The sequence below is a fragment of the Teleopsis dalmanni genome, chromosome 1, assembly GCF_002237135.1.
Source record: "Teleopsis dalmanni isolate 2A chromosome 1, ASM223713v2, whole genome shotgun sequence".
NCBI classification, from domain to species: Eukaryota; Metazoa; Arthropoda; class Insecta; order Diptera; family Diopsidae; genus Teleopsis; species Teleopsis dalmanni.
Window position 1 is genome coordinate 31,128,828 of NC_051846.1, and position 27,800 is coordinate 31,156,627.

General features: G+C 27.2%; 2 protein-coding genes across 14 annotated transcripts in view; one reads left to right on the forward strand and one right to left on the reverse strand.

The window, feature by feature from the left end:
- LOC119668019 (UPF0687 protein C20orf27 homolog) overlaps positions 1-12,271 on the reverse strand; it is a 70,376-nt gene extending 58,105 nt beyond the window's left edge. The window contains exon 1 of the mRNA XM_038077384.1: positions 11,785-12,271. Coding sequence (XP_037933312.1) covers positions 11,785-11,815 — 31 coding nt within the window. The 5' untranslated portion in view covers positions 11,816-12,271. The remainder of the gene's footprint in view (positions 1-11,784) is intronic.
- Positions 12,272-14,488: 2,217 nt separating this feature from the next.
- The window catches only part of LOC119672133 (arginine-glutamic acid dipeptide repeats protein), a 31,932-nt gene continuing 18,620 nt past the window's right edge, over positions 14,489-27,800 (forward strand). For 10 of the 13 annotated variants that reach the window (XR_005251868.1, XM_038083103.1, XM_038083106.1 and 7 more), the window contains exons 1-2: positions 14,495-14,776; positions 15,408-15,497. The gene's annotated coding sequence lies outside the window, so the exon portion shown is untranslated. Of the gene's footprint in view, positions 14,777-15,406; positions 15,498-27,800 lie in introns of those variants that run through there. The other 3 variants (XM_038083108.1, XM_038083102.1, XM_038083101.1) reach the window with 3 other exon arrangements.

Genomic DNA, 27,800 nt, shown 5'->3' on the forward strand with positions numbered 1-27,800 from the left:
TAAGTAGGAAAAAACGTTGTTCCATGGCAGCAAATCTGCTGCATATTTTATAAAGATTAGACGCTTTCTGGCAAATTGCATTGTGAATTCTCTCCTGCATTTCATAAGACAGCACATTTTTATGTAATGGTTTTATTTTAAACTAACTTTAAATTTTGTTGAGTTTAAAGTTGTCACGTTCTAAAAGTTTTGAAATACGTAAGGATAATAGTAAAATTGTTCATAAGTTGTTTACGAAGTACGGATGCAAATAATTGACTCAATTTTTCCGAAGCATTGAAACTCAAGAACAACTTTAGATAGAATAAGGGAATAAATAAATTTAAAACTTACAGAAACCTAACATTAGATAGAGTTTTAAATATATAGAAAAATTGTCATTTAAACATCTTAAAATTAATTTTCAGGAAGTATTGAAAACACAGATATTGATACTTAATTGATAATTGTTTTATTTAAATATGTTATTGAAATAATTTTGCTTCGGAATTAGTTTTAAAATGGAATAAATAATGATTTCATAATTCGCAACGTAGACAAGGCAAGAAATTTTCACAATCTATGCTATAGTGGTTCCATAAACGTAAAAAATGTATTCTTCCATAGTGGTTCAACAAGAAAATAAGGCAGTATCTAAAGCGTCTGCCTGTACAACAATATTTACAGATACATATGTGTTACAAACTGTAATAAAACAGAATAAAAATAATTAGGGTTCTGGGCATCCAACAGACTGGAACCAAAATATGCATTAAAGCTTTCGTAATACCGAATACAGAGAATGTGATTAGGCGTCTCATCTATAGCTGGCAGATGATATATTTTGTTGAGATGATAATGTCATCGATTGTGACTCGTCAGATAAACTAATAACAATACTACTAATAACAATTATACTACACCAAACGCATTCCACCAAGATAAAACTCTTAATACCTTTTGTAACTTAGGACAGTGATACTTCCGGAAAAACAACACCCAAACAACTATTAATCTCAATCACGGAATAAGAGTAAAAATAATAAATATACACTTATAGCATAATGGAAAAACTTTCTCAGAATAGTTAATTTTTTAAAATCTCTTCCTAAATCACGATGAAATAAGAAATAAGAATCGTGTGCCTTTAAATATCAGACACAACAATATTTTAGAGACACTAACTATCTCAATATCTGCACTATTTTTAATGATATGACAACAAAGGGCGCAGAAATAAAATGGCCATCAGTTAAAACGGATGAGCTGATTTAAAAGGGCACAACTTCTTCAGCCTATACTAAAAAGGAAAGAGAAAAAGTGAGGGAGAAAGAGAGAGAATAGGAGAGAGAAAAAACAGGAGAGAGAAATAATAAGAGATACAGAGAGAAAAGGAGAAAGAAAGAGATAGAAAAAAGAGTAAGAGAGCGAGATATAGAGAGAAAGAGAGCGAGATATAGATAGAAAGAGAGAGAGAAATAAAGGGAGAGGGAGAGAAAGAAATAGAGAAAGGGAAAGTAAGAGAAAAATAAAGAGAGAGAAAGATAAAGTGAGAGGGAGAAAGATAAAGAGAGAGGGAGAAAGATAAACTGAGAGAGAGAAAGACAAAGTGAGAAGGAGAAAAATAAAGTGAGAAGGAGAAAGATAAAGTGAGAGGGAGAAAGATAGAGAAAGATAAAGTGAAAAGGAGAAAGATAGAGAGAAAGAGGGAGGGAGATATAGAAGAGGAGAGATAAAGAGAAAGGGAAATATACAATTGAATACTATTTATTCTAAAAGTTCTGTTTTTACAACGTATTCGTCAACTCCTCCAGAGCAACTAAAACTAATTAATCTAAATGTAAAACTACTTTAAAAATAAAACAAAAAAGCAGTGCTTGTTATACTATATATTATTTAAATATATATAAATTTGTTCCATACTGAATTGTGACAAAAAAAATTAATTTTTTGTCAGACGAAAATTTAATTAATTAAAAGTAATCCACAACTGTTCAAAATTTTTCCAAGAGGTACTTTAATATATGAAAATAAAAATAATATATAAAAATGCTTGTATATAAAAAAAGTAAAATTCTTGCAATATAAAATATTTTACAAATAAAAAGAGTCAAAGAATTTACGAACTGAACAAACAGAGAAATAATAAATTTTTACTACTTCCTCAGTATAGGAATAAACAAGAAATAAAAATAATAGTAAAAAAAATATATAAACAATACTAGTACAGAAATAAATAAACCCCTGAGCCGATATAAATACTCATATGAGTATTTTGTTGTTGTTGACATACAACGTGGTCAATTGTTATAACAATGAGCGCGGTAAGAGTCTTATTATGAACTATTAAAAGAAAAGTACACACACTAAAATGTTAGTTAATATGCAAGTAGATGTGTATATGTTTGTATACATGAATCATGTTTTTAACTTTACTTGCTTGTATGTAAATATGTATGCAGCTATTTCACTTAACAATTGCGTGTTTGTCCAAGTAAAACAAACATAATAGGGATAATATGCAACATGAACATTAGTTTTTTTTTCATTCACAACATACACTCACACATACACATAAATGTATTGACATATACATTGATGTGTGTGTTAACTCAATGGGTGACAAAAACAAAAATGAATAGTCACTCCCACTCATATAACAAACTGCAATTTTCAATGATTTAACGATGTGCAGAGCAGCGACGGTCATATTAAAATAAAGCGCTGACAGGGGTTTACTTAACAGCAATCACCCACAACACCAGTGAGCAGTGAATAGTGTTTAAACGTTTACTATGCGTTGATGTTGTTGTTTTTGTTGTTGTTTTTGCTGTCATTATATATGTAGAGTGCAATTGGCTTAAACTTGACCATGAAAGCAAATTTACCTTAAACATTGCAAGTGATTTGCAAATCGCATGATACTTTTTTTTGTTATGTTATTGCTTGCGTATGAAATATAAAATATTCATTATATTTAAATATTAATCAGTTTTCATGGGAAATTTTACTGGAGAAAAGTGAATGAAATTATATATTTCAATTGGATATAAGGTCGGTAGATAATTACGGCCTTACGGTTTTCCGATGAATAGCGTAAGTGCGATTATGGATATGTGAAAATAGAAAATAAAATATATTATGCTTTATACATATAGGTTAGGCTAAGTTGGAATGGCGGCTTTTGACTAAGGCCCGTTGTGATATCACAAATTAAAGTTTTTCATACCAGAAAGTCCCTGAAAAAATCGCAGTGATCTGCATATGAATTACATTGAAAGGCATGACACCCTCATCCAAGTGAAAATAAACCAACGTGAAAAGTCTATAACCTTGGCAGAGTTCCTAATTTTGCAGAATGTCAGCTGTGTCAAGTCGTTAAGAAAAAATTATCTCTAAACTAATGACGGACACTGACACATAAAGTGGAGTACAGTTTCCTCCTCATCTACAGAATCACAACCCCGAAGAAAATAATTATAAGGTAGACTCAATCGCGCACCATATCTTTTTTCTACGCAATAGCCCGTCACCGATACATTACTGCTGAGGAGATTACACCTCAGTTGAAGCAGCTAACTAGTTTTTTGTTACTTAACTGTTCTTTGTTCAATTTGGACCAGGTCGATCTTGAGATCTGACAGAATATATACCAGGTGTATGCATAAGTTAATTTCATTTCCGTCTTGGGTATATAGAAATATACCCAAGTTGAGTCCGTCAAAAGCTAGCGATTTGTTTTATCGTTCAGTGATCATGTTAAATTTTGTGACAAAAAAAGAACATATGTGGCACGTATTTTTTTATCAATATCAAAACAAAAAGACTGTTGAAAGTTATCGTTTGTTGGTAGAAACATATGATGACCAAGGGCCATCGATTAGAACATGTGTGACATAACATGGTTTCTACAATTTAAAAGGTGTGATTTCTATGTGAAAAAGAGTGAGTGTTCTGGTAGACCACAAAAATGCGAAAACGAGCAATTGCAGGAGTTATTGGATGATGAACCAATTCAAACTCAACAGCAATTTACAAAACCATAAAATGTGTCACAAAAAACAGTCAACAGAACGTTTAAGAGTAATGGGAAAGACCAATAAACTAGGTAAATGGGACCCACATGGTTTGAATAAATGTCCAATTGAAAATTGCAAAGCCACTTGTAAAATGATACTTCAACACTATTAAATAAAATCATTTTTGTATCGAATTGTAAGGCGCAAAAAATCGTGTTTTTCACCTGGCAAAGCCGGTCCTTCAACACCATGGACGTTAACCGCTACATTTCTTGTTCAGTTTGGAGCAGGTCTATCATAAGTTCTTACGGATTATATACATATAATCACTTAAAAATGTATAACATTTTTAAGTTATGTATTTTGACACTTAGTATTATATCAGAAAATAAATTAAAAATTAAGCTGTGATGTATTAAAATTACTTAAATGTCTAAATAATATATTCGTAAGGCTTTTAAAGGTACTTTAACCTTAACTAACCAGTAAACAAGTTTAATGCTACGAGTAAAGTGCTACACACTATCACGTAATGAAATATTTTCAGCCCACCCATTTTTTTATAAGCCATACATTAGAACTGTTCAATTCTACATTTTTTGTCCTTAATGCCATCATATGTGGAACACATATACATATATAAGTTATTTACATTTACGATATTTAGTTCCCTTGTTGACATTTAAAGAGTGTTGCCAGCAAAGTCGTTGGGTTGAAAAGCTCTCCATATTTATGTGCATAATGGGTTGCTGTGATGTATGCATTTGGTATGCATTTTACATCTATGCAGAAAAATATACCTTCTACGTGACAAGAGGACTTGTGCTGAGAAAGTTAAAACAAATTTGACTTTAACGCCTCCTCCTAGCACTTACAATATAAATAAACTTAATTTATAAACTTTGATTATAAGCGTTAGGGATTATTACTATTAACCTTTTTTTTTAAAAAATAGGGCTTTGTTTCTAGAATAATAAAATAAAACTGAATTGCGAAAAGCATATATTTAGTCATGTTAAGGATATAATAAAAAATATTATCCTGAAAATAATTAGTTTTGTTTGTGTCAGAATTTTAATACATGTCATCAATAAGATAATAATTATTTATTATTTACTAATTTAACTTTTAGTTAGAAAATATTTATATTTTTAGTAATATTTCATTTCCTATTAAGAGCAACAAAAACAATAACAGAAATAATTATTAGAAAACCCACAAAGATAGAAAATAATTGTTAAAAGTAAGTTATTATTATCGGACGTGGAGAAATAGGTGTGACGGCCTTGTACACTTCAACCCACTGGAACACAAAATAATGTGCCGTTGTGATAAATGAGGAGGAGGAGTACAGTGATCAATTTTTTTTTATAAAAGCGAAATATTTTCATTTTTTTATTAAGAATATTTGTAAGTGCACAGAGAAAAATGATCGTTCACTAAATTACTAATACTTATCATAACACTATATTATAGCTTATTTTGCTGCTATCGAATATCAATCTGTTACAATGGGCTCAGCAGCGAATACGAGAAAAACAAAGTATATATCGGCTACTGGTAGAAAATAGCGTCGTTCGAATGACGAAGCAAAGACTTAATCTACCTTGGCACCACCGTAACAAACAACAACGATGTCAGCCTGAAGATCAGACGAACAATCATCATTACCAATAGGTGTTACAAAGAACTTAGCAAGCAATTGAGATGCAGATATCTCTCTCTCTCTCTCTCTCTCTCTCTCTCTCTCTCTCTCTCTCTCTCTCTCTCTCTCTTAACAGACAAAACTTACACTCTATATGTCGCTTAGTCTACGTGTACTTCTTTTTGGCAAAGAATCATAGACACTATAAGAGAAGACAATTCACTAGCACTGAAAGTTTTCAAGAGAAAAGTTATTTATAAGATCTTTGGCCCTCTACGAGTTAGCAAAAGCTATCGCACCCGAATGAACCACAAGCTGTAAGAACTTTATCAGAACATTTATAAGGTTCGCCAAATTAAAATCCAGCGGCTTCGCAGGTTTGGTCATGTTGTGAGAATGAATGACGATGCTCCAGCGAAAAGGTTATTTGAAGCGGTAGTTGGAGGAAGAAGACGTAGTGATAGATCCTGTTCCCGGTGAAGTGATGAAGTTAAGGAAGCACAACCCTCACTTTATGTATAGATTGGAGAAAACTTGCACGTAGGAAAGGCGCATGGAATATTTGAAAAATTCAATATTTGAAAGGTGCTAGTTAATAGGAGTGTATCCAATTAAGAAACCTATGCTTACCACAAGATTGATGTCATTAATTCTTAATCATTATTAGATAGGTGGTCGCTCACAATGATATATCCAGTTAAAAAACCTATGATTAATCTGAGTTTGTTTTGACTATGAAATCTGTCAGCTGTTTTTGTTATTAGTTTAACATCTTGTGATCTGTTTAAAATGTCTTAGACCTTTAACATTGGTTCATGACTACACTTAAGGTATCTTAAGGCATCTTTGTTTATTCAAACATTTGTATGTAAGTATATACACTTAAGTATATTATAATTATATTTATATTATATTTTATTCAAAATATACATAAAGTACATTTTAGTTTAAAGCCTAACAATTTTTTATCTTGGTTATAAAGATTAATATGCATGTTACTTTAAAACTACTTAATAAAAAACAAAACGGTCTTTCTTATTTTTAGATATTTCAATCATTTGAAATATTAAAGACGAAGTACCTAAGTAACTTTTATTTACTTTAACATATAAGATTGTAACATAAATTAGTGCCAAGTACATTGAATTATACTATCTTGACGGAAACTTTCCTTTTTTAATGAAGGCAATGCTATCAAGATTTCTCATTTCCTATAGAAAATCTTCTTTGACATCAAAGAAAATATTAAATACATAATAGAAATTTTAAAGATAAATTACGCATGTTCACAACATACCAAAGTAGTGGGGAGGAGCAGTGTTGGTGACAGTTTTTTAAGATTGTGAGGACCTAAATCATATTAAAATGATATAAATCGTAATTATTTAATTAAACATTTTACCATACTCTACAAGGGCTGCTTAATAAGTCAGTGACAAATTAAATGAGTAAAATTTAAATAGTTTTTGTAAATTTATTTTTTGGATATTGTCTACTTTAATCTATACTGCAACGATAATCCATGTTATATATCTATAAAAAATAGATTTCTTCGAGGATCTTTAAATATTTATAAGCTGGAATAGAGACTCTGTAAAAATTCTACTGATTTATTTATATACCTAGAAAGCAATTTTTTAGATATTGAATATAGATAAAAATGTCAAATCTGGTGAATACGGTGAATGGGTAGTACTTCATAATTGGTGGGTTGGAGTGGTAACAGAGTTTCCTCTGCTGTCCAAGTGGCGAATAGAATAGGTTATATTAAAAGCAATCCACGCAGTTGAAGAAGAACAAATTACATGAATGAGCTGTTACATTGTTCTTAATTCTTATGAGGAATGCCTTTTAAGTTTTGCGCCCAACAACAACACATTAGTTACTCTTCATGATGATCAATTCGATTTGTGCATTAGATGGAATTAGTTTTTAAAACAGTTTTGCCCCTCTGATATATTTGGTATTTCTACAACCAAGGTGTTGAATGTCTCAATAGCCTGGACAACGCAAAATATTTAGAATCAGTGCTTGGAAGTGAACACACTAGTATATTTTTTGAATAAACAGGGCACTGATATTCCTGAGAATTTTTCTTTTTAAACAACACTCTCTTACATACATAGCTTTGCAAAAATTTAAAACACTCGTATTGTTTGTGTGTAGTGTAAGGACGCGCAAATACTTTTACATCAAATAAAGAAGTACTTTAGAATTTTTAATTTAAGAATTTCACTTTGGGCATTTATGTTTTATATAAACATTTCATTTTTATTGTTTTTAAATCAGTCAATTTAAATGTAAAAATAAACGTTTTACACAAAATGTATCTGATTTAAGTGCGCCAATTCGTGGTAATTTAAAAAGTACATGCATTTTTATTTTTATTTTTAAAAGCGTTAAACGACCTTCGGTTGGGAAAGAAAATTTTTGGATAATGCTGGAAGAAAAGACTGCTTTTAACCCTTTCAAACATTTCTTTTTTTTTATGGATTATTCATATAGTGCGGCCTATATTAAATTACATTTTAAGTACAAATTTAGTTAGTAAAAATAAAAGGTCACACAATTCACTTCACTTGAAGGGCTTTCCTTCAAGCAAAATACAAACTGATTTAAACCCATAGAAGCGCTTGTGAAAATTCTTTTAATTGAAAATATTATCTTGTCAAAGTGAAAAAATTAAGACATCAAAATTGCATACATTTTAAACTCATTAATTTGAGGTTACTGCCTTCATTTTCGTAAGAAATTACCTATAAGAATGTAATAAGAATATGACAAAAGGTTGGAAGCTCTTCATTCACCGAGAGAGATTTAATAGAAGCTCAAGTCATTCTATTAGACATAGTAAGTAATATTTTATTTCAAGCTTTGGGTGAAGACCACATAATAAGATATGAAGTGTCTTAGAACGGATAAAAAAGTTTTCCTGCACCGCATTCGCTACTATAGATGAGTCATAGTCTAACACCATTAACCTAAATTAAAACAAGAGGCTAAGAAATGATGTGAACCCGACTATTTGGCTTCAATGTAAGTTCGTCTGCAGAAATCTGCCTAGAATGTGACTAGAATGTGAATATAGTAACAATTGGAGCGTCTTAGAAACGATAAGAAGGAACACGCATCGAGGTTATCACTTTGGATGAGTTTTTGATCCATCATCATTAGCCTAATCGAACAAGACCCTAAGAAATGGTGTAAGCTACACTCTTCAGCTTCAATGTCTTTAAAAAAAATTTTCGGTTTACTGAAGAAAAATTTATTTTCTATTAAGACAATGAACCTGTTCACATAGCTTTAACGAATTATAGATAAAATCGTTTATTTGAAGTATAAATTGTTACAATAAAAATCTATTGGCCAAAGTTGCGGCTCTATTCTCACATCTCACAAAATTCTTTCATTGCATATGATAAATTCTATATCATTGCATATCATTAACACAAGAAATTATTTCTGGATTACTTCTAGCACCTCAAAATATTCTTTCAGAAAGGATTTTCATCAAACAAAGAGGTAATAATTAACGCTGAGGTATATTTTGCAGACGTTCTGGAAAGCTACTACAAAAATCAGATTCATAAATTGGAGAATAGTTGATATAAGTGCGAATGTTGAATGAAATTATACTTAAAAATATAAATACTTAGTGTTTATCTGTATATACTTTTTTTACCATTCTATATCATAATTAGTATTAAAAAGGCACTCTTCTCATATGATTTTTTAGTGATTACTTATTTATTAAGAAACAATGTAATAAGAAAGCTAATTTAACTTCAGCAGTTTTCAAATGAAACTCTTTTGAATTTAATAGACCAAGGTCTTGAATAGATAATATGAAGCTCCGATATAGGGAACGATATAATGAAGATCCTATAATATAAAATAGCTATCGAATAAAATATGATGTGTATATAAAGAGTTTTGTATTAAATTTGACGTCAAACAGCAATTATATTTTTCAAATATAATTGAAAAAATGTAGTAATTAAATAGAAAATAATAATAAAATACTTAAAAGGTATTGAAGCTTCGGCATTATCAAAGTTAACCTTCTAGTTCGTATTAAAAATTTATTAGTGAAACAATTGAAAATTTGTTAAAATTCTCGGAAACTTTTATCACATGATGCATTTATTAACTTTAAGCTGCATATAAATTATATTTTATAAATTATTGAGAATCCGAAACAGTTAGTTGGTTTACAACCTTTACTGGGTATTTCCCATGACTTTCTATCTTAATTCTACCTTTAATATACACACACCAATTAAATATATGTAAAAACTATATATACTGTATATACTGTATATATACTCGTAGATATTGCAACGAATCAGTAAAATTTATTAATTGGATTTAAGAATTTTCATAGTTAATCAATGGATATTGAATATAATGGAAAAAAGCACCAAATCGTGACAAAATCATTAAAAAACCTTTTTTATAGAATTTTTTATATGATACGTTATTTTAACTAATTTTGTTATATAAATAATATATTAAGATAATAAATTATTTATTTTTTTCAGTAATCTTATTAAAAGATTTATTATAGATATATGTTTAGCAAGAGAGGATTTGGCGAAGTAAATTTAAATGACGCTCAAATGTTTAAATAATTAAATGTTAAGTAATAATCATTGCATCATTTTCCTTATCTCCTACGAAAGTATAGATAAATAGAAGCTAACCGCTTAGCGGAATACTGCGACTATTGCGGATCTTTTGTGCTAACAAATATCACTCGAGAACAGAAGACACTCGACTCTTCAAATGATGAGGATCCTCTCGTTGAGGACATTTATAGTAGGTACTTATTTTAGATTTTCGAAGGTTCTTTCCCATTATACTACTCCTAACCCATCACTTTTCTCCTGCCCTATTACTCTTCTTCTGTTCCAAAACTCTGCTTTTTTATTAAACTTTATTTAGCTCAATACTTTTCTCCTATCTCAATTTTTTTCTCCTGCTCACTACTTTTCTTCTGCATCACAACAATCATAGGGCACATGACTAGTGATCTCAGTTGATTCAAAAAGTAATACCTGATCTCCTGTGACAAACCCATTTTATTGAAATAGTAACATAACACTTGATGATCGTGAGATAACCTGTCAAGATCTTCAGCTTTATTCTATTAAAGAGGATCGTCTTTCCATGATTTTACGGAAAGATTTTTAGACTACTAATTACTCGTATCATATTACGAGTAGCAATTTCTTTTCATTGTATATTATTGACAAAACTTCAGTATAAAAACTGGTACAGTTTTTTTGATACTGAAGATGTATTACGTTCTAGATAATCTGTTTAAACTGACAAGGAAAAAATAAAGACATTGATTGAAGCAAAATAAAAAGCCTACTGGTAGAAATGTGCATCGAACTAAACGCCGAGCTGGTGGTTGGAAGTTTTAGTCTTATACTGTGATGCTTTCCACAAAAAAAAAATATGTCTTCATCTGCAAATGTACTATTATTTTGAATTTATAAATTTTTTTTTAACAGTTAAATACATAAACAAACAAATTGGAAATATTTATGTGGAAACAAATTACACTCTTTTATTTGTCAAATCTTATAAAACAGCTGTTAATCTCAGGGTAAACTTGCTACTCTGACAAAATATCTAGAGTGTTATAAATTAATCACGAGTGTTATACATTGATGTTCCCGAGTGTTATACATTAATGTTCTCAAGTGTTATACATTAATATTCTCAAGTGTTATACATATTTACCAATCGAAAATAAAAATAGCACTAAAAGTGTCTGGATTAAAAAAGTTACTCCATATTTACCAATCGAAAACGCCATAAGTCACTATCGTATTAAACTTTTTTGATTAAAAATTAAATTAAAAAAATATTAAATATTAAAAACCAAAACTAATAAGAAAAATCTAATTCTAAAAAGTTTCCATTTAAATCCTGTGAATTACTTCCGGCAGACCGCTCTGCCACCTGCTCTGTTGCGATTAGAAAAATCTTATTAGATAAATTTTTGGTAAGTTAAATATTTTATGCAATTTTTAACAATAATTAATTTCAGTAAATATGCCTAAACTAACAATATATTATAAATTTATTATATATAAATTTATCACTTTAGAAATATGGTAAATTGCTTACCGCCGTGTTCCAAAGTTGCTTCCTCTGCCATTCTACTTCTGCTTTGTTTACTTTTTCTTATTGAAATTTTGTTGTTGTGATTGTTGTTGTTATTATTTTTGCCGTGTTTGGTGATAATTCTTTTTTTTTTTTTTGATTTTTTTGCGCTTACTCAAATATGGACCGCCAGTAAATAATTTTTGGCGGCTTTAATTTATTTTAGAACAATTATTTTAGCAAAAAAAACTAAACTTTTTTTTACAAACTTTTAATATTTTGGCTTGAAAATAGCTTTGCCACAACATTCAAGGTCGTTGCACTCCACAAAAGCTAAATATTTCAAAATTATGAATTAAAATTCTATGCGTTTCACATGAAAACTTGGCTTGGTAACAATTATTGTATGTAATTTTTAAAAATACTGATTTATTATAAAATTTATCAAGCAATTTTTTAATAAATTTTCTTTTTCGGATTTGATATCACAACACAACCAATTCGCACAAAATTCTAAACGAAACTCAAGCATTAAAAATTTTTACGGCGGCATTCGCATTTTTTCTCTGTCAATTTTCTCTTTTCTTTTTAATAGAGTTACCAACTTTTGTTAAATAATTCAGGCAATAACTGATATTAATTATATGGTATATACACAACAATATATATACACATTTATTGCAACAATATTTATTAAAAATGTGTTTATTAAAATTATTAATAACTAAAAATTATTTTAAGAGTGAATAACGCCTATATAAAATAATATTCATTATCATGTCTTATGGACATTTCAAATGTCATTAGCCTGTACACAAACCAATTTTTATAGTAAAAACTTAATTTTTTTTAATTTTTAGTAGTTTTACAGTCGTGGCAATATTTTACAAACTCAAATGATGTTTTATTATAGTTACTAAAAGCGTTTTAAGAGTTTTTCAAGATTTGTAACTGAATGAATAAATATAAAATGTTACAATGTGCTGGCATAACAATGTGATAAATTTTCTCGAATTTTGTATATTATTTAAATTATATATACTTATATTTTTTAATATATTTCAATAAATAAGAGTCACCATAAAATTAACGCTGAAGATCAGAAAGAATTTAAGTGTAGAAAGAGTTTTTTTTTTTGTAGTTAAAGGTCGATTTCTCAATAATGACTTATGTTATGCTTGCTGACTAAATTCACCATTAAGTCTATTTTAAGTTTTAAGTTTCAATTGTGAAGTCGTTATTTGAAAGGAGAATAATGCATCATTACACTAAAGAAAGCTGGGATACGTAAAAGGTCGGATCATTCACAGATAACTTTGAAATCCTTGATCTTTGATAGTTTTCAAATAACAAAATCTTAATTGGAGATTATAATTCGGTAAAGTGAAGCAAATATTGAAAACTATTTTCTCTTTTACCAATATGTTAACTAATAGTTGATCAAATCCTATAAGTTATTCCCTTGATACAAAGTTAAAAATTATAGTTTATTATTAAGTCCATTATCTATTATTTTTAGATAAACCAGTAATCCCAACTTTGCGAATCCTGACAACCACTCATTTATGCTCTCGCTGCTATAAGAAAAGTGATTCAAATATATTGGTGACATTTGATTTTTCAAAAATAGCAAAATTTCAAAAAAAAAATTAATAGACTTTTGTCTTATTAACTCCCAATAATTTTCAATACTTCAGATGATTTCAACGCTTACATGCTTATTGCTATTCTATTTTCCAATAGAATTGTTAATCGGCACTTAGTGATAACTTTTCTCTATATTCTACATTAAAATTCAAAATTTGACGAATTTATTGCGAGACATTCCGTAATTGCACAGAAACGTCTCTACATAAATTTATTTGAAAACTTATTTTAAAAACAAATGTCCAAAAATAAGAAAAGTTTATATCTTACATGACATGAACGAATATTGAGCTAGTACATTTTATACACTTAAAGTCCAATTACTACGTATGATATAACTAGACTTAATTAAATCACAATTTAATTATCTCTATAAGAGATTGTGATTGTCACGTGTCAAATTGGTGTTGTATATGCAACGTAAAACTGGTTTTATACTTTTAAATATTTATATATTTTCTTTTATATATAATTAAATTCTTGTAATTTTATTATATATTCTAATGTGACACATTTTAATTCGTTAGCATACAAAAACAAATAATTATACGTAGTTATCATATATTTGTCAATGGGTTAATTGTTTACATAACAAACAACTTTATAAATTTTTTTTAAAAAATATATATGTACATATTACTTTTATCAATGATGTGACAATGATCCGTAGTCATAGTACATATTATTTATAATTCTAATGTTTATAATTTAGCAACATTTTGATACAAACGATAGAGAAATATTTATAAAATACAATAACAGTCAAACGGCAAATACATAGGACAGAACAATCTTTTGATTGTTTTTATATTGTGTAACTATTTTTTTGTTGTATATTTTGAATTATTGCTATAAACTTTAAATGGTGGTGTTTTAATCAAACAATTGACCGATTAGCTTGTTCAAATAAATATAAATAAAATTTGATCATTAAAACAATAACTTATAATAATATTAATTTATATTATAATAAATAGTAACATTTATAAATTGTCATCGTAGTACCAAAATTTAGTATGTACTAAAAAGTACTAAAAACAGCGAGTATAGTAACCCTGCACTCAGTTTCAAAATGGTCGTCATTGCCTGTTTTGTTGAATCGTAGAGTGCGCGAATTGACTTAACGCTTAAGTTAAAATTAAATAAATAATGAAAAACTAGTGTAAAAATATATGAATTTTATCAGAAAACATTATTAAAGATCTGTGCTTTCAATATATAAAAAAATCTTAACATAAAAATGTTTATATAGTACATTAAATACATTTTCAAATATTTCTTTGTATTCAAGTACGCGAAGTGTATGCAAAAAAAAAAAGAAGAGAAAATTTTTTGCTTCCTCCAACAATTTTGGTGCATCGAAGGCAAAGTGAGTGATGTAAAGAAAAGATATATATACTCAAATAAAAATATAAAAAATTGTGAATTACTTTGTTTTCAGAATAATTAATACTTTTTTTATATTAATATATTAAAATAATTTAAAATAAATGGAAATAAATTTTAATTAGTAATTTATGTAAATTAATAAATTTAGTGCCGCGTCTCTTGTTGCTGCTTTTCGATTTTAAAAACAAGTATGAAAGGCAAGGCGATACCAAAAAACAATAAAAGGAACAAACTCATTTATTATTTTATTTCTTTGTAATTGCGAAATAACACCGCGCCCAGTATTTTATTTAATAAATTATTTTGTTTAATAAAATTATTTACACAAATTGAAAATACAGAATATAATATTTTTGAAGTAAAAACTACGTCATAACGCATGTCATCGATATAACACCCACCACCCCGCGTTCTCATAGCATAAACTGGCGTGCGTGTATCGTAAATAAATTTATTAAAATATGAAAGCAATTTGTTTTTTTTTTATATTTACTTTTTCTATATTTTAGCTAATAGAAAAAGAAAATAAATTTTGAATAATTTCTCACCACAAATTGTTTTTTGTTTTTCGTCGTTTTTTTTCTTCTTGTTTTTGGGAAATTACCACAAAGGTGCTTCCATATACCGCTGCTAGCTAGCTTTACAGCCTAGCAAGTGTAAATTCAAGCGACGCGCAACAACCATAACGTTTTGTCAGATTGGTGAGTACAAAATTAAAAAAATTAAAAAAAAAAAACAATTTAAAATAAAAAAATATAAAAAGCAAAAAATTAATTGCTTTATATTTATAATTTGCTAACATTTTTTTATTGATAGTTGCTTTTAAATTAAGAAAAAAATGTATATACACATTGACTTACTTTCATTATGATTTATGAATGTTTAATAGCTATGAAGCGCAAAATATGTAATTTATACTAATAATAAATTAGAATCGGAATTTTTTTTATGAAAACTTATATATTATAATTTATAGTTCAACAACAAAAAAAAGTTTTTTTTATAGAAAATCAATTTATATAAAAATATAAAATAATTATACCTTAGACTATAATTTATTATAATAAATACAGGGTAATTTCTAACGGAGCGACATAAATACAGGAAGAGCTTCCATTAAAATGTTAAAAAAACTTTCACATAAGATATTTTCACTTTTCTAATGGCGTATTCGATTAGTCAATCTGGATTCAATTTAGATTTACTCTCGATCTGTCAAATTTTGTTGTAGATATTTATATTTTTCATACATACATATATCGAATCAAATCACAATTTATCTGTCAAATCATATAAAACAGCTGTTAATTTCAGGGTAATCTTTGGCATATATCTAGAGTGTTATAAATTAATCTCGAGTGTTTTACATTTTGTCTCAGATTTACAAAAGTAAAGTGAAAAATACACTAAGAGTGCATTTCGAAAAAGTTCCCACAGATTTATCAATCAAAAACACCATAATATTAATAGAGATATAAAGTGTCAAAGAAAAGATTTAATAAAAAAAAAAAATTAGCTAATTTATTAAACAAAATACTATAATATTAATAGAGATATAAAGTGTCAAAGAAAAGTTTAAAAATAGCCAAAAAATCTTCAACATGTGGAAAATGGATATCCAAATAGCTGAAATCAAATAAGAATTTTTAGTCAATTAAATAACAAAGTAGATTTTAAAGGCATTAACCAATATCATCGATATCTGAAAAATTAATATCTAAATAGCTGAAATCAAATAAGAATTTTTGATCCATTAAATAACATTTAAAGTAGATTTTAAAGGCATTAACCAATATCGTTGATATCTCACAAGTGGATATTCAAATAACTAAAATCTTATAAAAGTTAAAATCTTATTACATTAAATTACTTGTAATTTGGTTCTTAAAAATATGATCCCTGGACCCAACCTACACCCCACACTGATGGTGTGTACTAAACACAATCTTCTGTCATTTTAAGTTGTCAGTTACTATTTACTAATTTAGTATTTATCAATACTATTTATTTCACTTTTTTAAGATTAATGAAGATCTACAGTGTTAAAAAAGCTATCCGAAAAAAGTTTTAGCTAAAAAATCCAAACCTAAATAGCTAAACTCACATAAAAATTTTTATTGCATTAATTAACTTTTAAAAAAATATTTTATATTTAAAATTTTATTAAAAATATGATTCTTGGAGCCAATCCTAAGCTTTCTCATAGTAAAAACTAAACACAAATTCTGTCATTGTAGGGTGGTCTCACTTATATGTTTTCTGGAACAACTTACGAGTTCAAGTGACCAAAGGATTCAGTATTATCAAATTTGATAGCCATCTTTCAAAATCAGCATATCACTTTTCTTCATTTATCTACAAATGAACAAAGTCGAGAAAGGCAATTTAAACAATCAAAATACAATGCTTTATTTACACACGAAACTTAAGTTTCTTCATTGTTTTAAAAATTAATTAAGTAATGTCAGCGAAATGACTATAACTTGTCAACTAAAAGTCAAATTATCATAAAATTTTGACACATATCAATTGAAGGTTGCATTTAAAAAAATAGTATGGATTTGTCAATAGTGGCATTTTATAAGCCAATTTAATTTTTACATTATGATAAAATAGGGTTTAATATTAAAACAAAATATAAAAAACACGTGCAATTGTAGTTGTGAATTTATTAAGGTAAATATTTTACTACCAGGGTTAAGACAGGGTTGCTTAGAAAAGCTTTCTAAGAAAATAAAAACCGATTATTCACAAATGTACGTAAGTTTGAACATAGCCACACGGTAAGAAGTAAAAAAAAGCAGATTTGTCAAAATTTAAAACAATAAAATGATTAAATTGTAAAATTTAATAGATATTTTTATTATTATATTAAGTAAAGTTTAAAATTCTATATTCTATATTAAAATTCTATTTAATTTTTGATCAATTGCGTTTTTGAGTTTTCCAAATATGGATTAATATTTTCGCTCTATTATATACTATTCTATTGGAATATAAATTTTAAAATAAATAGAATAGAAAAATGAAATCAAAATGAAATAGAATAGATTTATTAATTAGAATGTATGTAAACTGACTTTTAGGTCGAAAATATATCGATTTCTCCGAATATAGCGTATTCGGTGGATACGCAAATATAAACGAAACTATTACTTTATCGATTATACACGGCAAAATAAGCAGCATTGCTATCAGCTGTTTTAACACGATTTGTGTGGTATAGATATCAGCGATAAACGGAAAATTATGTTTAATTTATCAAGATAAGTCAGCGTAATGAAGACATGTTATAACCAACCGAACAAAATGCTTGTAGTAGTCCAGTTCACGGCATAAATGATTTTAAATCTAATCTTTTAAATCAATTCTAAATTTAAATTTATTTTCTATTTATATTTTATTTTATATTAAATTAATTTTATTTTAGATTAAACATTACATATACAATATATATTGGAGATAGTTTGTGACTGGTATCTTTTAGTCCCAGTCACATTAAAAAGTTCATTAAAGTCTATGTCGCTTTCAAGTTAAATTTTAGAATAATTAGGAATAAATTACATTATGGCTGAAATATAGTTAACAAAAAGAAACGCTTAATTCTTTATTTTAGAATTAAGCGTAAAAAAATATAAATACTTTTTACACAGTTTAAAAAAATGTGTAAATTTGCAATAATACAATAAAAAAAAATCTTATCTAAATCTTATAGTATATCTTTGATAAGTGACCCTGTTAAGCATATAGTAAATCAAGACTGAAATATGTATTTATAAAATAGTTCACAATATTAATAAAATAGATCTCTATACATATATAAAAAGTTATAAATTAAAGTATTAAACTCATTAAATAAATCTTGTTATAAATAACGATTAAAAGTAGCAATTAGGGATTAGAATATAGTGCGATTAAATAGATTAATGTGTTGATAGACCTAGTCATAATCGTACGTTATATTTTTTACATAACTAGTTGAATGACACAACAAAAGTTGATCAACAATAAGTGCCCGTTTCATAGAGTTTCTACTGTATTATATACGTTATCCCTAAATCTTAGACTTTTGACTTCCATTTAAGCTTTATGGTAACGTCTGTGTGTTAGAACCAGTTCGATTGAATAGATTAATCTAAAACACTTCATTTAAAAAATAACTTCAAAGTAATTTCAATAGCTTTTATTGCCCCTTCATATTGAAGAACCGTCTGTGTTAGATTTAAGTGCTATCATAAAATCAGTTCAGATAACTTAAAGCTAATAATAATAATAATAATAGAAACTAACTCAACAGCTATTTTAATCTAGTACAACTGCAGTATATTGTTATTGAATTGTTATACATACATATGTATTTCTATAGGAAATTTATGTATGTACATTTTTTTATATTATTATTTCACAGCTTTTAATGGAAAGTCAGTCGTTAACTGATGTTATTGTAAAACTAATTGAGCTATTGATTTGCATGAATGCTTTTTTAGCTACAGAACTACAGAACTCGAGAACAAACCAAGCAAATAATTTTTTGAATTTTAATTTTCTACAAAAATAATAAAATTTTAATTTGTAATTTTAAAATGTGTTTTTTTAAATGATTTTAATCATTAAACTTTATGGATTTATTATTATTATTAGTTTAAAAAGCATCTAAAAATGGTTAATTTTCAGTAATTATTTTATAATTTACTTACACGAAATAATAGGCGAATAGGTTGATACAAGGTCTTAAGCTCCGAAATAAAAAATTGTGCATATCTTTTGTACAACTAATGTAGAATTAATTTCATTTTAATGAGTATAAATATATATTATATATATTAATTTTAACAAATAGTTTTGATAATTTAGAATAATTTCAACAAAATATTTTATATACCTATCAAAAATCTATCGTTACATAATAATTACATCATTTTTTTATTGTAATATGCAAACCTCTCAAAGGAGGAGGCCTGAATTATAAGTAATGTAAATGATGGAAATATCCTTAGTATTATCCGCCACTTAACGCAAGTTGAATGATCTTGAATAAAATGAACGTAACCTTTAAACAGTGCTATAGCTAATAAAACTATAACACTTTAATACTCCATTTTGAGAAGAAATAAACCTATAAAAAAAGTCGACACTTTTGTTGGCAAATAGGTGTAAAATAAAACAATAATTAAAAACATTTCTTTACTTAAAAGTTCACAAAAAAATCTTTAAACAATGCAGATATTATTAAATCAACTCTACAATAAGTCCAGTCGTGACAAATTCGTGGGTAATTCGGATCACTAAAACGAGAAATTATATCGGGAAGTTATTTGCAAAACAAAAGACGTGTTATGTATTTTGTAATTTCTAACATCGTTGTGTTGAAAGCACATAACTTCCACATCTATATCTTCCATCTTAAGCTAATCATGTGGCTAAAGAAATCAAAAATCAGAAATGTGCACCCTTATTACAAAATCATCGTTCTCCTTCTCTGCGATTCAAAACCCTGTTTATTTTCTATTCTAAGTCAAAATAAGCCTTTAATACAGCACTTCCCATTTTATATTGCATATATTATATTTTTATATGGTGCATATATTATATTTTATATAGTAATATAATATAAAGTACATATATTATATTTTATATATCAACATATAGAACATATATGATATTTTATATATTAATATATTCGAATAGTAATTGTAAGATAAATATAGTACTGTATAATATTTGATTGCAAGAATCAGTACCTTTGTCTGATTTTAGTCGATTTTAGTGGGTGTGAATTCGTGAATGAAGGAATACCTATTATAAGGGTTGTTTAGTTCTATTCCATTATGTGATAAATTGTCTTTCTACGTCAAATCTTTAGTTTTGTTTATTGTAATTCTACTTAAAGTGTCAGTTCATTTATTATTTCAGATCTCTGACCTTTATACTATCGTTTTCGCGGTCTATTTGTGGTTTTCTTTGTCGCCGAAATTATCGGTAGACATCCACATTTGTTCTAATAATTTTTCCGAGTCTGGTTCTTTTCACAATGTTTTACAGTTTGCACATCTGTCGTCTTGTCTTACAATTCGAAACTCTATTAAGAAGCGTAATACTAGTTATACAACGGAAAGTCTGTAGTTTTAGTTTCGTGAAACTACAGACACGAACTGCTGTGTTCTTAAAACACATTACCGCATTAGTCAGTAATACATTGAACGTAGTTTTCTTTTAGTCTTTCAACAGAGATAAACAGAGTAGATATATAGCGATAATCTGTATTCAGATTTATTAAATAATATAATAAAATCTGAAATTTTTTCGTCTTCAACTTTCATACATGTTTCGTAGGTTAATTTAGGTATGATGTTCATTTTTTCAGCGAATTAATTTTATGCCTGTCGTCGAATGGAAACGCCTTTCTCCTTGAAGTGATAACTTTAGTTTCGTGGTCAGAAAAAAGCCTCATGTGATCATATCAGGTATATATGTTACTTGGTTGATCATATTCTTTGAATCTTCTTTGGCTTCGTGAACACTCAGGCATGTAATTGTAAAAATTGCTGGTGTGAACACAAGGGTTAAATTTTTTCTTTCAAATTAATAATCTATTTATTCCTGATTTATGCGGAGATTGTACTATTATACTTTCTAAAAGTAAAAATAGTTACTCTGAACTATATAGAATAGTGCTTCTCCATCTCTGCTGTGCGGATCATTGCCGGCTTGTGGCATTAGCTCCATATCAATATTTACACATCTATATTCATATCTCTGTATCTATATCTTTGTTACCGGTTCGTAAATTGGTTACATTTTGTAGAATATTTTTAAATAATGAAATCGCAATAGTTTTGGTTGGTTAATAATATTCGAAATAAAGGTTTTAATTGCTATTAATTACTTGGTTGGGTTAGATGTTATATATTACATTGTGTATATATATTTTAATAGTATTGTATTTATATTTTCTCTCTTTCTCAATTTAAATTTTAAAGCTAATTCTTTTACATTAAAAGTTAAAAGTTTTATAGGAAATAATTATTTTTTATAATATATAAAAACTTTATCTTTATATTTTACGTTTGTGAAGTCGTTGGTACCAGTCTTTGGATATTACATTTAATATTTTTTGAGATGACAAACACTGATCTAAAATAATAAATCAGAACAGTTTAGATCGGATTTAGTTCGACAATATCCCTTATTGTTACTTGGAGAAAAGATATAAGAAAACAAATATAATTACAAAAAGGTAAATATAAACGGAATATATCTAATTGCTTTGAGTGTTGTCAGCTTTATTTTACATTAATTACGATAAATTATTTACTCTATCTTGTTATGTATTGATTAACTGGAGCGGAAATCTTTTAAAGAAATTTAAATTCATCTATGAGTTTGAAAGAAGAAAACAAATTTTGTTAAGTGTAGTTTATCTTCAGTTTGTATGTTATGGGCCAAATTTTAATTGCGAAATGTTGAAACAAAGTTCAAACAAACTTTTGTTTATTTTAATGGTTCAGTGGTTACACATTCTACATATTATGTAGAATGCTTATGTGCAAAAATAATTTAAAAAATTCTTTCCTGGAATTACCATCAAACCAAACCATATAGCATTAGAGAGTTGTGTTTTTATCATGTCATAAAATCGCTTCCTTGTAAAACATAATTATAAACGTGTACTATAGATATAAGTGAGTGTAGCGTAGCTTTACTTCGTGACTAATATTTGTACAACATACACTAAGCAACACTCGAAAAATTTGGCACAGGTAGCTATGATTCAAATGCTCAGTTATAACATTGACTACCTGAAACCAATAGCAAAATTCCAAATTTAATATTAGAATTTTGCATTGTTCGTTTTGTCAAACGTGTCTAATTGCAGTTTAGAGATTGAAAACCGAAAAATGTTTGCCATTTAGCAAGAGTATCCTATTATAAAGCAAATATTGCAGAATCGAAAATACATAAATGTACAATATCTATTAAAGTAGATGCTCGCTCTTCCATGTGCAACTTTTTGTTGGATTACTTTTTGTTTAAATATTTGCAATTACCGAGAAATTGAAATTGACTATTCCTATTGGCTTTATCTGTAAATAAAAATTAAATTTGCCGAACTTGAAGATAAGCAAAAATATATTTCCAAGAAACTATTTTATTGCTGACATAAAATTGTCACAAAAAGCACAAATATTGACCGCTGTACACACAGACAGACGATTGAGGTTTTATGTCAAGCCCCATAATTCATTTCATGAATTTTAAACAAATTAAAAGTTTTCAAATACAATTTTCTTGCTTTCGGCTTAGTTAAGATAATAATTTGAATTAAACATTGTTAATTTTTTTTATAAATCTTTTTCTAAAGTACTTTTTTATGTATTTATGAAATATAAAATTAATATTTAAATAATGTACATCGCATAACAAAAAAGTATCTCTTCCATTATTTTCTTTTTAATTTTCTTTTCTTCTTCAAGATACAAAGCATTTTAGAAATGTTCATGCTCTTCATGATGATGCCATCCATCGTTCATTTTACATGCATAAGAAGATGTTCGTTACATGTATGTAAAAATATATGTAAATATATATTCCAAAGTGTATGTGAAAAAATGTTCATACAATCGATTTTTGTGCCATATGGGTCAATTAGTATCAAGTATTTTTTCATGCAGTCCCTCACTACTCGTGCAGGCAGTATTCACTCTATAAAATTTGATGTATTAAAACTTTTGTGTACTTTGTAGTTCAATTGAAAATTAATGTTATATCAATAAAATTATTATCGTTGGCGTTTTTATAAACTATTAATTATCTTTCAGATTATAATCTTTTATTAAAGCACTTATGAAAGCTTTTAGTCAGATTGGTTCGTGTTCTGTATTGAGTGTTGAGTATTGTAAAATATTTTTATATCGAATTTGTGTCGTTATCAGCTACAATTCGTTTAAAATTAATTAATTTTAAAATTAACTTATAAATAGAAATATATATACATAACTCAATATAATATATATTGTAGTTTTGATGTCCATACATCAAATTAATATTTGATTAATTAGTTCTAAAAATACATATAGTAGACGCTTATAAATTAGTAATAAATACAATTTATTTGTTTAAAGTTTATTTATTTTTATTATTTACTTATTAAATACTTATTTATTATTCACTTGGTTGGTTGGCTGGTTATTTGGTTGTAGTGGCAGGTCAGCTAATAGCTTTCCGCTGACCTCAATTAGGATTTTTTGCCGTTTGGCTACCAAATTACACACTAAAATAAGAAAATACAAATTCATCCTATTGGATTTAAGTAATTTAATAGGTCTTTCGTCTTAACCCATGAATAGTCTAACAAGCTGTCAGAAAAGTGTTTTCCTAAAAATAATAGATTCATTTTCTTATAAGTTTCTATAAATTTTAAAATGAGTGTTTAAGGGATTGCGCAATTTCTCTGGGTGTATACCTATACACCAGTGACCAGTAAGCGTTACAGTGATTCATTTTTATGAGTTCCTAAGTTCTAGTCTTGTTATAGAGCGAGCCATGTTAATCGAGAAGTTATATTATTTATTTTTTATTTACTTTTATTTTAAGTCTATTATCGTAAGCTTTTAAAATAAGAGGTTATAGTTGTTGCTTTTATTTTGTTTCTTTACAAATATTTTCTTTTCTTTACAAAGTTGACAACATATCAAAGTTTTTTTTTTTTACTTCATCAGAGCTGGAAGATTGAACAGGTTTTCTCTCAAGAAAGATTGTAAAATTAACACAAAAAAGTTATTTTTATTTATATATTTTATACAATAAATCTTTTTAAATTAATTTAACCCGAAGATGACTACAGACTAAAGTCAAAATTTTGATTCAAAATTTATTATTTATTTATTATTTTTTTTAAATAATGTAATCTATGATATTTGTTGTTCTATTTTAATTTTTAAAATAATGTGCTTAGGTAGGGCCGAAAGGTTGCCCATGAGCTTAAAAGGAAATAACTCACACTCTTAGCACCATTATATTAAGTTATTAAAGTTTTTAACAGTCGTAGAAGAACAAAAAACAAATTATGTGATTCCCCGTTTTTATTTATATTTTGTTTATCATCAACATACGAGCAAAGAAAACTGAAATTAGAATTCCAAACTCGTATTTCAGATCATTTAATACTTAAGAAAATTAGATTCTAATTTCTGCACGTTCTAATTTGGTATAGTTCTAATTTCTAAGCAACTCTAATTTACTTTATTTGTATTAATTTTATTTTTATTAATTTTATTTTAGTCATCTAATAAACAAATGAGATAGATTGACAACTGATATAATAGATTTATATTATTACTATAGCTGAGAAAATCAATGGAAACTATTAATTACGGTTTTGCAAAAATAAACTAATTACTGTTCAATGTTTTTTGATAGAGCCAAACTTAAGAAAAATATCCTAAATTTATAGAATTTAAGTAAAATTTAATTAATTTAATTAGTACTACCTTTGCGTCAATAATAAGAGGACTGGATATTGTCCCTGCAAAGCTAATTGGCATAATATGCGTGATACAAGCTTTAAGCTGTGTTTCACAGAACGAAACTCTCCTTTTCAGTGAAAAGCTTCATGGAAGATCAAATTTTAATTATTATTTGACCGTGTTAATTCGTTGAAGAAGAATGGTCTAATGCCTTGTTATACAGAAGGTTGAAATGTATTTAATATATCATATATGTTACAAGTAACATGATACAGAAATTAGTGTGTCCAAAGTAACTTATATTAAATCGTATTTTAAACCATGAGATTCATTATCAACAGTAAAATTTAACATAGTCTTACAGTAAAAAATATATATCATATCAATTATGTTGTTCAGAATTCTTCAATTATGACTGTATGTTTACGATTCAGTAAAGCTGAAAATTAGCCCAATAGAATTAAAAAAATACTCAACATGATTTTCTAAAGTAGTAAACTTATTTATTGAAAATGTTCTCATTACAACTAATAGAGTTTTTATTGATGTACTTACTCTTCACTGCATTTAGTATATTGTCCATCAATAAATAGCTTACAAAATTTTAATTTTCAATAATTCTCTCACAATAGATGGTTTACTATTCCGGACTATATACCTAAATGAAAAAATGATGGCGTTCTAGTATATGGCTATAAAAGAAATATGGATATTAATAGTGATTGATTTAAACCGACTTATATTAAAAACAAAAATAATATTCAATATATTCAACTGAGTGAAGTTTACAGATAGTATCTTTTATTATTTTAGTACAATAAATAAAGCCATTGATGCAAGCTAAGACAATCAGATTCATAAGAGCTCAACTAATAATAATGTAACTACAATCAGTTGGGCCAAGATTTATAAGTTTTTTTGGAAGTATAATCATTTTTATTAAATTGAAGAAGAATTAAAAATGCGATTGTGTTGTTACTGTAATTCATATTGTTTCATTGTCTTTACGATCAATGGAATTTAAGTGGATGTGGTAAGTGATAATTAATAGACTGACTTTTGATGCTCGAAAATTTGAAACAACTCCTATGAGGACGCGAACTATTCATTGCTTCCCAACTTAGACTTGGCGTCCTGATATCCGATACGATCATGAGTTTAATATAAATTTATTTACTTTTTATATAAATTTATTTACTTACAAATAATATTTATTAATTAATTGATGTTTTTAATTGTAATTCATAGGAATTGTAAATTATTTTTCCTTCATAATTTATTCTGTGAGTTTTTATATAAGTGTTAAGCTTTCACTAAATGTATTTAAATATTTTTTGTTAATATTTTTGTTCGAAATCGTCTAATGTCCCCGAAAGCACTAAAAAATACTCTGAGGTATAAATTTTTGAAATGTATTTGTTAATTAATCATCTTATTTAACACTTTTTAGCGCTTAAACTGTTTATAATCATCAGCTTAAATGTTCTTAAGCCAGTTTTGCTTTTTTTTATCTTTGACTTACTCGTGTAGTGTTAAATATTTTAAATTATTGAAGCACAAAAATATCGAGAATTGTTTTCTTACGTGCCTTTATAGTATGTATTGCATTACATACTTATATATTAAAAAAATATAAAATAAAAATAAATTTTTTTTTAAAAAATGAATTAATGCCTTAAGTATAATTAAGTGTGATTATATAATTTAGTGTATATCGTTTTTGTAATGAACACTGATAAATAACGAATGAATTTAAAAAATTTATTATTTTTGTTTTTGTATTTGTATTTGTATTTGTTTACAGTTTTGGCTGGTTTGGTATGTAAGTAAGAAAGTAGGTGTGTTTATGTATTTGTGATAGCCTGTGTGGTGTTTTCATTGTAAGTATAGCATAGTAGTAATTTTCCAAAATGTAACCATAAACATTTAATTTGTTAAATTATCTTGACCTCCTTAAATTAAAGCATTTAATTGAATTTAAATACCTTTTAATATCGAAGTGGTATTAAAGTATTTTTTATTATTTCAAGTGTGATTGATATGAGCGATAAGTTCTATACAAAAATATTTATAAATTTTATTTGTAAATAAAATACAAGTGGACACAGATTGTATACTGATACAATATGTATATACATATATGTAAAAATTAAATTCAACTTGATTAGTGTCATTAAATATGTTTTCTAAACCGAACATTAACGTTAATTATAACAATTTACATAAATTAAATTTCAACAAAATTAATATTTAAATGAATAATTAACGATAACATTTAATTTAATTTATGTGAAATAATAATAACAACAAATCTAATAAATGACAAAACACACCGATAAACTCACTCACCACATATGCTTTTACAAAATACCAAAACAGCAAAAATTTAATAAATTCATTACAGTTCATTTTAATACAATAAAAATTAGTCAGTCATTTATATATACACAGGCAAGAAGCAGTCAGCCAGGCAGGCAGGCAGGCCGGCAATCAAGTAGGCAAGGCAAGCAGGCAGGCAAACATGCAAGCAGACAGACA